Genomic DNA, 13574 nt, shown 5'->3' on the forward strand with positions numbered 1-13574 from the left:
CACACACACACACACACACACACACACACACACACACACACACATTTCTGTCTCCATACTTTCATTTGTCCTTTTGTTTGTTGTTGTCTTTTCTCTTTCACATTTGGGCTCATCATTTTGCTCCTGACATTTTCAGCCATCCATCATGGACCCAGCATGAGGGCGACGTTCTGAAAGACGAGAGGGAGTGTGTGTGTCTGTGTGTGTGTGTGTGTGTGTGTGTGTGTGGGTGTGTGTGTGGGCGCGTGCGTGCGCGCATGTGTGTGCGTGCGCGCCCGCGTGAATCTAGGCCCTGAACTACAACAAGCTAAAGTAACAATGATCTTTAAAAGAGTCATTCCCCAACTTTTCGTAGGCTATATAATTATCTTCTCCAACAAATTATTGCTGACACACATTTTTTAATTTCTTTCTCTCTCTCTCTCTCTCTCTCTCTATCTCTCTCTCTCATGCACGCACGCGCGCACGCGCACGCACGCACGCACGCACGCACGCACGCACGCACGCACGCACGCACGCACGCGCGCGCGCGCGCGCACACACACACACACACACACACACACACACACACACACACACACACACACACACACACACACACACACACACAGGGTTTCACAGCTAGTGGGGACCGAGGATAAATGCTGTCACAGTTTTTAAAAGGCTTCCCATGGCTGGACATGCTTGAAATGACATTCTGGTTCACTGGAGGAGGGTAGCTGGGGAGAAAAGAGAGAGGAGGGGAGGAGGAATAGTGGAATAGAGAGACTGGGGGAAAGAGGAGTGGAGAAGAGAGACAGGAGAAAGAGGAAGGGATTGGAGAGAGGGGGTCCCCCTGAGAGAGAGAGACAGGGGCTTTGGTTTAAAAGTTATACAGGAACGAGATAGACAATAGTTAGTGATGGTCCATGGAAGATAGAGAAGAGCACAGAAGAGAAGAGACAGGAAAACAACAAAGGGACTGCATGAAAGAGATCAGTGTTGCCAGGATTCTGCGAGAGAAATTAGCAACCAGGTCTATGAAAACAAGCCCAAAAGAAGCGACTAGGCCACATGAGCACTTTAACATCGGATATCTATAAAAATAGATGATCTACAAGCTCACAACAAGTCGCAATTCGTATTGTATTTGATCCATGGACAAATACATATTAATCAGGGGATAATCCTTGACATGACAATGTTTCAGAACCATTGGTGTAAACATTATTTAGGAAAGAAAGCCCAAATAAGCAACCACGCTTCAGAAACGGGCAAAAAAAGTAATAATATATATATATAAGCAACTTTGCAGAAAAACAAGCCCAAAGTCGCTTATAATAAGTAGACCTGGCAACGCTGAAAGAGATTTAAAGAATTGGATGAACAGAGGAGAAGAGTGCATGCAGGTCTAGTGCGTTGTTTATTTTGTGAAGTGATTTTTCCTCTCATTTAGTAGCGAGAGAGCCAGGCCATCCATTGTTCACCGCTAATGAATGACACCAACGAGTGTGAGAGAAATAATGAATGAGAGGCAGAGGAAAGACGTCTACCAACGAGATTAATATAAACAACAGTTTGATCTACTTTTTTAAGGCAACGGTTGAGTATGTATGTTCAAACAACAACAACACTCAACAGGAGTTATTTTTAAAGCTGTTTCATATCTGTTTTGTTTTCAAGCAACAAATACATACAGACACGCACGCACACACGCTAGCCTGGCTAATAAGCCAGACTCAAATCACACTGTCGTGTGGTATTTGAGTCTGGAGATGCTGTGTATGGATCTTGTTTTCCGGGGGGCGGGTTCAAACATTTTCTCTTTGACGCAATTGGTCAGAGCTACTGTCAGTCAAAGGTATCAAGCATTGAACGTCACTGTACCAAAGCCCGCCCATATTGCATACCGTGTCCCGATTGGCCACACCAGTTCTCTGGTGTAGGAAATGGGCGTACAATTGAGCCTCTCCAGACCGTAATCCGCCGGCACGCACGCACACACACACACACACACACACACACTTTGTTTGCAGGATGGATGCTGGCAGGCAGGAGGATAAGTCTGAAAAAGGAAATGGACTATTAGAGCGTCTTAGCCCATTTATTTACTAGTAGAAAAGCTGCAGGCCAGAGTGATGTAATCTCTTTAAAACATGCTTTAATGTGTCTCAGCCGACAACCTCAACCTGATTTGTCCACAGCACTGGAGCTGGAGGAGAGGTCTATTGTGCAGTGAACCTTTTATGAGGGGAGACCCTCTCATTCTACAAAGAAATCATACTGCCTTGTCTTTTTGATGAGGTTAGTCTTCTGTGTTTGGCAGAATTTGCCTCAAGACTCATAAGGTTGTATGGGTGTGTTGAGGGTCCCACGAGCCTGTCGCTGAGTGAAATCAGATGTAGTCAGCTGTGTACTCCTTTTAACGAACAGCTTTGCGTTTTCTGATGGGGATGCGCACAAAGATTAGACCCACTAACAAACCGACATGCGGAAACAATGGTCGGACAACCGCTCGAACTGCGCTGCTCCCGTGCTTGCGGTTATGTTTAGGTTAGGGTAGAGATAGGTTGTCGATGTCTGACTAATGACTGTCTAACCAGTATCATGTTACTTATGTCACGTGCAGTACTTTGTTTACCATATCAAAGCAATTCAAATCAACTTGTACTTTAGACACTAAGCATGAGTGAGTAATTATTATGAGTAATATACATTCTTTACAGCTTAATATAAGATTCAAGATATGTGTACTGTGTAGTGAAAAGGTTAGTGTGGCAGACTTCCTTTTCCTTTTGGTCAGGCTGTGCTAACATAGATAACCACATAATAAGTCAACCTAATGCGTGAGAAAAAAACGACATCAATATACACACACACAAAGGCATTGGTGTAGTGAATGAACATAGACAGATAGACCATTAGGCCTGTACAGTATAATATAATACAGTTCCCAATGTATTATTCCTAAATTGCGATTGTTCATTGTGACAATAGGTCGCATTTACCATGAAAACCTGCATCTCCCGTCCGTCCGTCCATCCGTCAGTGAGTTGGTCACCCCACGCCTATGGTCACGCCTTGTGACATCACACCTCCATATATGGTCACGCCTCATGACATCACACCTCCATATATGGTCACGCCTCGTGACATGTCACGCCACCATATATGGCCATCTCCATATATGGAGATCACGACACTGACCTCATCTAACCCTGGATAACCATACATGGATATGCATATATGGAGCCGGCCAGCAACTCTACATCTGACCTCAAACCCTTAGATCTCCATATATGGAGCTGACCTGTTCTGACATTCCATATGTTGATCCTCCCCACTCATCCTTCCTGTTCTGACATTCCATATGTTGATCTGACCTCATCAAACCCTGTACACTCGAGACAAGCTCCATATATGGCCAGTACAGAATTCATTCCATATGTTGATCTCGCCCACCATGCCAAAGCGCCAGCGCTCGCCCAGCTGACTGCCGTCTGCCGTCACCCAGGCGGATGCGTGCACGCGTCCTCGCCGCTTCTTGCCATCAGGGTGTCTTACTATATAAATGTATATCAGAGGTTAAAGAGCAGCATGCCAATTTCATCTGGATTTGATAGGACTTGGGCCATGGGCTTACATTCCTGTAGACCCCCCCCCCCCCCCCCCCCCTCCCCAAAACACACACACACACACACACACACACACACACACACACACACACACACACACACACACACACACACACACACACACACTCCTCCCACTATTACCTTTAAAGAATATACCTCCTGCTCCTCTGGGCTGGTTCCAACCCCCGTTTCACTCCAGTCACCAGGCCCTCCCCGCTGGTGTGTGTGTGTTTCTGTTTTTGTGTGTGTGTGTGAGCCCTCCTACAATAGCCAACTGAAGTAACTCTCCCTTTTTGGTCTCCCCTCCCCTCATCTCTCTCTCTACCCCCCCCCCCCCCCCCTCCCCCTCTCTCTCTCTCTCTCTCTCTCAGCTGGACTGCTACTGTCAGACGGCTTGGAGGAGAGAAGCAACTTCAACTGCTGCTGCTGCTGTAAAGTTTCATGTGGTGTGGAGTTTCTCACGTTACACCCACACACACACACACACACACACACACACACACACACACACACACACACACACACACACACACACACACACACACACACACACACACACACACACACAGGAGCTCACATGCCCAGTCCCTCCCGCTCCGCTCTCTCTCTCACTCTCACACACACGCACACATAAACTCGGAGGGAGAGGCGACGTGTGAGAGTGATTGGCGGAGCCTGTTGTGTGGAGTGTATTGAAGAGAGGAGAGGAGAAGAGAGGGGAGCCACTAGCCAGACACTACCATGCTAGTGCAGGGAGAAGGACTGTTACTGCGCTGCCTCTCTCCCTGTCAGTGGAGCGTGACCTGGATGAGTTCTCTGTTGCTACTTGGACTGTTCTCTCTGCACACGCACACAACACACGGTGAGTTACTGCCGTCACCCACAGCTATCCTCAACATCTCTGTCATTGTTGTTGTCTGGTTTAACAGAGTTCATCAAAGGATCTTTACTCCCTAGAATGCGAGTTATGTGCGCGTTTGATTGATTGATTGACATTTGTATTCACAGTATGTAGAATGGGTGCATTTCAAACAAAAGCAGTTAGGGGCTTACTTACTACTGTATGTGTAACTTCACATAGTAAGTGAGACACAGCAGCAGTCTGTGTTTCAGTTTATATTTTAGGCTCACTTGCCCATACTGTCACTTTTAAATTCAGCCTTATATACTTTTGTGACCTGTCACTGCTGCTGTTTGTTATCAATTTGCAGTGACGGACTCATGGGATTTATTGCCTATCCTCTGTCGAGCACATCTAGATCTGTTTCAAATTCACAAGTTAAGCATAACCACGTTAAATAAGTTGTGCAGGACGCAGACGTTTTATATCAAGCGGAGTAGTATTGCATTACATGCAGTATAGTATACTATAGTTATGTGTCATGCAGTTTTGTGCATACAGTGGAAGAAATCTACCGCTGGTATAATTTGTGATGCAGCTTTTTCCACGTTATTTTCCAGTTGGAGATTTAAAGAATTTCTGCACATTTCTGGGGATTTTATTTTTTACTTACAATATTAATGAGACATTATTATTCATTTTATTCTCTCTGTGTTCTAACTAAGATCTTCTAACTAAGATCTCATCTGTCAATCTTGTTGATCAGTTAATCTGTAGATTGTCTTTCTGTGCTTTCTGACCATGACACTGGGACAAGTGGAGACATTTCACAATGACCACACAGGCCTTACTAATCATGTTCCAAGTGATGCTTCTTTAATATACAGATCACTGCATCTCTAGTGTTCTTCTTTCAGAGTGTGTGTTCAAACACGGCTCCTTGGCTCCGTGAATCTTTCCTATCTGTCATGTATTTGAAATGGCATCCTGCTCATCCCGCTGACCTCAAACAGCCAAAGATACGTGCTGTATATTGTCATCGGCTCACATTGTTGCCATTAGACGTGTCGGCCGCTGTGTGTGTGTGACCATGTTTGGTGTCCGCCGTGTGATTGGCGAGGTGTTACAGAGACGGGGAGAGAGAATGCGTGTCACATTTAATAGTCTGTTATGTTTAGAGCTGTGATGTGTGTCATCGTGGCTTGACACTGCACTTCTGCTGTTTCTCATGTGTCTGCACTGCGAGCGCTCATGGGACCAGTTGCAGTATTGCGTTATCCACTATGTTCGGCATTGTCTCTCCTGCAGAATGGTGTACTGCACTGGTTACGATGAAAAACTAGGCGACCCAATTCCCAATAATCCACACACAAGGCATATATATAGCGTTCAATCAATTTCTTTCTTTTGTCTTTACTTGCGTAAACACAGAAAATCCTAATTCATATACTTGTATGTGGCTGTAAAAGTAGCAAAATGCTTGCTTTACTTAGCAGAAGATATTCAGATGATATACTTGAATACCCAATTGAAATCTCCCAGTCTTTGGGAAACTGCACTGAACTGTGGTGTAGGCCTACTGCACTGAACTGTGTTGTAGGCCTACTGCACTGAACTGTGTTGTAGGCCTACTGCACTGAACTGTGGTGTAGGCCTACTACACTGAACTGTGTTGTAGGCCTACTGCACTGAACTGTGGTGTAGGCCTACTACACTGAACTGTGTTGTAGGCCTACTGCACTGAACTGTGGTGTAGGCCTACTACACTGGTTCTCACTGAGGGGTCCGGGGACCCCAGGGGTCCTTGACGGGTCCCAGGAGGATCCCCAGCTAAATGATTGATATTTAGGAACCAAACAGACCCAAAGGGGTCTCTGAGTTCACAAGAGTGTACAAAATGGAACTAAATGGCCCTTATGAGTCCACTTGGTTCCATGTGTACACTCTCCTCTAGAGTTAATAATAATGGATAAATGAGCATGATTTTACTGTTCTCCTCATGCCTGCATGTGAATGTGGACACATGGGGCTCCATTTTTGTCACCGCTAAACCCCTTATCCCTAAACTTCTTTGCCTTTTTTTACTATTTTGCAAAACATTTTTGAATAGTTAAAATGGCCAGTCTACAAGCTCACAACGTGTCAATGTAGATTGGCTAGTTGAACTATTCAAAAATGTTTTTCAAAATAGTAAAAAAGGCAAAGAAGTTTAGGGATAAGGGGTTTAGCGGTGACGAAAATGGAGCCCATAACCCTCTGCCCTTGTCTCGCCAACATCTTTCCTGTCATTGTCTGCAATCATGCAGCTTTTTCCACATTCAGCTACAATCCATTTTGTTCTTTCTTGTGGAGGTTGCAGATTCTGTTTAATCAGTGAATTCAGCCTTTATTCCTTTAGTATTTAATTAGTTTCTATTTGCAAGTAGCGAAACATAATCCTGCAACCTTTTATCCATTTGAGGCACAAACAAATGCTTGAAATGGCCCAAATGTTTAGATTTCTTAGTTAGCTGACTCCTATTCCTAAGAGCAGCTGCCAACAGCAAGACAGATGTGAACGCTGACAGAAAGTGGGAATTGAATCAAGTCCACCTCATATTTTGTTTTACTCCTAGTGAGTGCTGGATCAGCTGAAAATAAATTCTCTCTTTCTGCCTGCCTGTAGGAGTGTGTGTGTGTGTGTGTGTGTGTGTGTGTGTGTGTGTGTGTGTGTGTGTGTGTGTGTGTGTGTGTGTGTGTGTGTGTGTGTGTGTGTGTGTGTGTGTGTGTGTGTGTGTGTGTGTGTGTGTGTGTGTGTGTGTGAGTGTGCATCTCTCTCTCTCTCTCTGTCTCTCTATCTATGATATATATGAAGATATATATATATATATATATATATATATATAGAGAGAGAGAGAGAGAGAGAGAGAGAGAGGGGAGATACTGTATATAGACACAAGTGACACATACACACACAGTATATTTATTCATGTACTGTATGTATTTATTTGAGCATAAACCGTATGCCTGCAGTGTCCACAGTTGTTGAAGTGTGAAGGGACAGTGCACCACCTACAGGAGGTCCTATAAGGACTTGCAGTACTGGAGAGAAAACCATTTCAGTATGTTTTCATTCTAAAATTCATAATTAAAAGCTATTCAACATTTCATGATTTTTTCAAGATGTTTTTAAAAAATGTTCAAAAATAGCCAGATGTACAAGCTTCGCAGCGGCATGTTTTTGAATAGCCAACGGAAATACATGTAAAATGACACGGATGCTTTCCTGGTTTCAATGGGTTAAACCAGTGGTTTTCAACCCTTTTCATACATTATTTGTTCGACATTTGAGCCACGGACCACCATTGTGATGACATTTAGCCTCTTGGACCCTAAATTAAAGAATATTGTGATACGATTTTGTCCACAATTCCATGCTGTATTGATGTGGTACCATAGGAAAGATAACAGGCAAACAGACAAAATAACAATTCTTTGAATGTAGAAGTTTAACAATAATTTAACTCCTGAGAGCATAAAATGAAACCAAATCCATTTGGTTTAATTTAACGTTCTCAAGCGTTAAACATCTATAGGCCTAAGGGTCCATTTGGTTACCAACTCTCCATCATTTAGCTGGGGACCATCTGGAACCGCCTCAAGGACCACTGGTGGTCCCCGGACAGCTGGTTGAAAACCACTGGGTTAAACTAAAGTGCCTACTATGATTTGATTTGATTTGATTTGCTGTGAGGGTTGAGGAGGAGAACCCACACCTCTGCTTTTGATTCATTTCTATGTTGTATACCCCTGATTCTGGTCAGACGAAATACCTTAATGCTGATTTATTTTATTGTGCCAATTTATGCTAAGTAACTCTGGGTTCATGTCAACTAAATACACAAACATAAAGTGGGACGATGAACAGGAGGACGTTTCTGATTTTGTGGCAGTGGGACTCTCTGACAAATACAATCAAGCAAACTCGAGCGGTCAAAAAGATATTCAAACTGATTTCAATTGCGGTCTGCTATCAACAGCAGCTTTCATTGGTTGACGCGTAGATGATTGATTGGACCAGCAACAGCCTCATGCATTGGTTGACACACAGATGATTGATTGTGCTGGTAATAGACTGGGCCCGTGACTCAGTGGACAAATATTTGGTTTGTAAAAATGTAGCGCTCTCTACCGCAGGAGCGGTATACACAGTATACAGAGATGCAGATGTCAAAGGTAGATTTGTTATACATTGGTCTACCCTCTCTCTTTAAGTTGTTGAGATTTTAGCCAAGTACATTTACACATATATAATTTGTCCTCCGCATTTATCCCATCGTAAATATTGGAAGCAGTGTGCGACTATTGAACAGCACATGGGAGCAGCAGTTGGGGTACAGTGTCTTGCTCTAGAAGTTTGGTCCCTAAAAGAAAAAGCATATGATTTCTTGGTCATGTGAATGGAAGTCTAGACTGGGCCAGCTTGTGTTTCCCTGTCCTGTAGCCACAGGTGGCCTGAAGTCATTGTAGGTTTTAGACAGTTGACAGCCATGGTGTTGTGTCTGTGCGAAGGTCACTTTTTGCCCTACAGCGTGTCTGGGCTATTGTCTCTCCATGGAACAAGTAAGGAGCGATGATTCTTTAATCTTCAAGGGGAAACAAGAGTAAAAGGAGTGTGGGGAATGTACGCACACACGTGTGGTCACACGCAGACTTAAAACCACACACATGCGCTTATTATTATAAGCACGTCAACCCACCATACGCATGCATGTATGCACACACGCACTCACATGCACTCACAGGCGCACAGGTCTGCACGCATGCAAGCTCATATATACACGCATACCGGTATACATGTGCAGATATACGTAACGTACATGCTCATATCCTGGTTAAGTTGACCTCCACCTACGCCAGGCTGCAGCCTTCAACGTGAGTTCGCGGAAGTGAGGAGTGAGCACGATAGCTTACATTTCATTGTCCTTGGTGGAAATAAGCACCGCTGTATCAGTTTTCACAGTCAAAGCACAGCCCAGTTGCTTTGCTTTTGTCACCGTTGGCTAATGAGACTGTTATTCTCCTCCTGAGTTTCGCTAGGAAACATTTATTTTTATCGCTGCATGGAATGAAACACCTGGGCTGGTGATTTTAAGTAGAGCACTTGCTTCAAGGATGTTCTTACTTAACAGTTTTTTCACATTCAGGGAAATTCACAATTTACACCGGTCTGCTTTTAGTTTTGATGAAGTCACTCTCTAGTCTGATGCACTGGACCCTTTTGCTTTCTCTCCATGTAACTGAACAACTGCTTGATGATCTTTTGTTGCAATGTAGAACGCGTAGATGTGTTCTTTGCACAGGGATGGTGTTACTTCAAACCCAGCTTTTCTCTTAGTTCAGAAACGGCAGCCAGGGTGTGAGGGCGAGTGCATCCAGAGATACGATACAGCTCCATGCTTTAACATTTACTTACAAGCCATATCTGTCTGGGCCTTGGGTTGTCAGCTAAAACTGTATGCTGTATTAATGAGAGAGCACAAGCCTAAGACACTCCATCCCATGTCTCTTGCTTTCAGTCGATGTACTAGCAGGTTTTTTTGTATCCCTTGCATTCAATCTAATCAAATTGCGGTAAAACAATCCTTCTTCAAGAGATGATGGAACCGAGACAGAATTAAGAAGTTTCATTTGATTGAGGTCGCTGTTGACAAAACGATTAAGCCGTTGAGAAATATTTCATAAAAGAGCTGACTCATTAACTGCACTTCTAGTGGCGCTTTCCTTCCTGACAGGATGTGTTGAACCCCCTTGCTAGAAGCTGATACCTAATCAGAGGGAGTGACGTCCACTTGGCTGAAGACACCCAGACAGAGAAGTGAGGTGCTGCTGTTCATGGTCAGCATCTTGAAGAGACCTCATAGTACACAGCAAAATGTTCAGTTTTTACATGGGATCCATTTTTACAGTTAAATTACGAATGAGCATTTTGTTGTGTACTCCCCATTTCCACAGTATTGCCGTTAACTGCAACGTGATAAATACGCCTCAGTTGATTACAAACTGGGGCCACATAACTATATTGAAGGTTTCTCCATAGAAGCCCCCCAAATGTTATCAGTGGGCATCGCGAGGCTGTGACAGGCGATGGTATGTGAAATCACACCTCTTAGAAAGACAATGAATTTGGCTCGAGTCCCAGCTGTCTTGTAAAGGGTGCTAAGTTTCCTATAGGATTCACACACTGCACTCCCATGCACTGTTTTGTATGTTCAAGTGTAACAAAAGAGAGAGAGAGAGAGAGGGAGAGAGGGGGGGGGGGAGGGGGGGAAGGGGGAGAGAGAGAGGGAGAGAGGGAAAGGGAGAGAAGGGGAGGGGGAAAGGGGGAGAGAGGGAAAGGGAGAGAGCGGGAGGGAGTTGCTGGAAAGGTGGAAGGTAAGGAGAGTTGAGGACTGAAGGGTATTACATCCTGTAATGGATCCAGTAACTCCTACCCCAGTCAGATTACCGGTCTGGCACAGACTTCTTAAGACACAGCTGGAGCAGGGGAAACTGTGTGTGTGTGTGTGTGTGTGTGTGTGTGTGTGTGTGTGTGTGTGTGTGTGTGTGTGTGTGTGTGTGTGTGTGTGTGTGTGTGTGTGTGTGTGTGTGTGTGTGTGTGTGTGTGTGTGTGTGTGTGTGTGTGTGTGTGTGTGTGTGTGTGTGTGTGTGTGTGTGTGTGTGTGTGTGTGTGACATGTGTGTGTGTGTGTGTGTGTGTGTGTGTGTGTGTGTGTGTGTGTGTGTGTGTGTGTGTGTGTGTGTGTGTGTGTCGCGGGCACACGTGCGTGCGTGCATACAATACTTACATGTGGGGTAGTGGAGGCGCATTACAGAGAGAAAAGGAAGCGTGAGAGAGTAGGGAGAGTTGTGTTGTGTGCACATGTGCACTGCTGTCTGCTAGAGTTTCAGATCTGCTTTGTAGCAAAATGTGATTTCACTGTCTAATGTGTGAGAACTTGTGGTGCTATTTCTCCACATTGACAAGCTTATGTTATCAATTTCAGATACCCATAACTACACAACTGTATTGACTATTGAGACTTGTTTTATACAAATCCAAACAATGTATTCTAATGTTGATCATTTGACACTCAAGTGTCTGTTTGGGCCGATCTGAGAGAAGATGTATACTGTTGTATATCTATGCATCTATAAGAAGAACAACAAAAAAGTTGTATAAGGTAGAGCTGAGAGTATGATCTGCCCAAGTGGGAGCCACTTGTAACTCTCAAGAGTGTACAGGTCCATTTGGTTCCATTTGTACACTCTTTGGAGTTAAATTAATTTGTACAGGTTTTACTTTACCATACAGCATGTAGCATGGTATAATGCAATACAATGGCTGTGGTGATGGACAGATAACAGGTGAAGCAGGGCAGTGCAGATGGAAGCTGGCTGTCACAGCTACAGTGCCCTGGGACTATGAGGGCTTAGGGTTTTCACTAAAGCTCCGCTGCCTCCATAATCCCCACCCCTTCCACACCATACACTCATAGGCCCCCAGAGGAATGTTTTGGATGGAGGGAGGAGAGGAGAGGAGAGGAGAGGAGAGGAGAGGAGAGGAGAGGAGAGGAGAGGAGAGGAGAGGAGAGGAAGGGGCGAGAAGGGAGTGTAGGAGAGAGGAGAGAATGAATGGTCATTCTGGGGTGTGACACAGTGTTGAGGACATAAGAAAGATAGAGATATTTATGGTTAAAGAATGAGATGTGTACTTGTTTGTGCATGACAGACATTTCCACCTACACACACACACACACACACACACACACACACACACACACACACACACACACACACACACACACACACACACACACACACACACACACACACTCCAATACACACCAAGCAAATGCCTTTACATTTCGTAACATGAAAGTAAGAGTTTTTCAAGTGTGAGACCCACATTTAGGAAATTAAGTTGAACAAACATGTGTACACGTGTTGTCAAGTATCTTTTTTAAGATATTTTTTTTGCGGCTTACGCCTTTTTATTGGTTTTTGAAGGGACAGACAGTAGGCTGACAGGAAACGGGAGAGAGATGGGGGAAGACATGCAGTAAAGGCCGTGTCGGGCTCGGGAGTCGAACCCGCGGCACACTGCGACTGGATTACCAGTCGGGTGCCCAGACGGTTACGCCACCGCCTGGGCCGTTGTCAAGTATCTTAAGTAATATATTGTTTTATACTTTTTTTCCAGTAACTAGTAACTTAACTAGTTACTTTCACATTTTGAGTAATAGTATTACATTTACTTTTTTCCAAAAGTAACATTATTACTATTTGCACGAGCCTTGGTGGAACTGTGGTTTTGAGTGTTTATTTATAATGGTAGACTGGGTTGGGGTGGAGTTGCTTTGCAGACTGCTGATCCGCTCTAGATCTATAGACTCTAGAGCGGATACGTCTGTACGTATGTGTGAAGTATCGGATGCAGAAGGGCGGGCCTTAAACCGTCCAGAACAACAAACTAGTGTGTAACTCGTGTTAGACTGGCGTATATTTATTCTATGTCCGAGCATAGACATGGTAACGCCCCCCCCCCCCCCCCCCCCCCCCCTGCCTCTGATTGGCCTACCGACACTGCCGGCATTACCAGATTTTCCTCCGAGGTGGATATAGCTATATGCTGGATAGTCTGCCGCGAGGTTACTCCGAGGTGGGAAATAATTTATAAATAAATAAAGTACGATATAATACAAGAGAATGACAGCTTGGCACGCGCAACAGTAACTTTTATGTTTTGTAGAAGAGGCAAATTAATATATTGTTTATGTGTACCTTGAAACATTATTGTACTGTAAAAATGTCTCTTTTCCCTTGATCTTTATCTTTTTTAGTATAATAGTATTAGTTTACTACTATAATTATATTAATTACTAACACTTTAATTTAGAACACACCCAAATCAAATCATACAAATACGTGTTCAATCAATCATTCAATCAAAGCAAAGGGCATAGACAATATTATTTTGCCTCTTCTACAAAAATAAAAGTTACAAGTTCTGTCTAGCGTGCCAAGCTGTCATTCTCTATTTCCCACCACGGAGTAACCTCGCGTCTCGGAGGACAGATGGGCAGTGTCGGTAGGCCAATC

The 13574-nt window shown here is 44.1% G+C and overlaps 1 protein-coding gene across 1 annotated transcript in view; it reads left to right on the plus strand.

The window, feature by feature from the left end:
* Window positions 1–13574, plus strand: part of bmpr1ba (bone morphogenetic protein receptor, type IBa) — a 119755-nt gene that overhangs the window by 78255 nt on the left and 27926 nt on the right. The window contains exon 4 of the mRNA XM_079517060.1: window positions 3986–4476. Within this exon, the coding sequence (XP_079373186.1) occupies window positions 4356–4476 (121 nt within the window). The 5' untranslated portion in view covers window positions 3986–4355. The remainder of the gene's footprint in view (window positions 1–3985; window positions 4477–13574) is intronic.

The sequence above is a fragment of the Electrona antarctica genome (assembly GCF_951216825.1).
Source record: "Electrona antarctica genome assembly, chromosome: 12".
Lineage (NCBI taxonomy): Eukaryota > Metazoa > Chordata > Actinopteri > Myctophiformes > Myctophidae > Electrona > Electrona antarctica.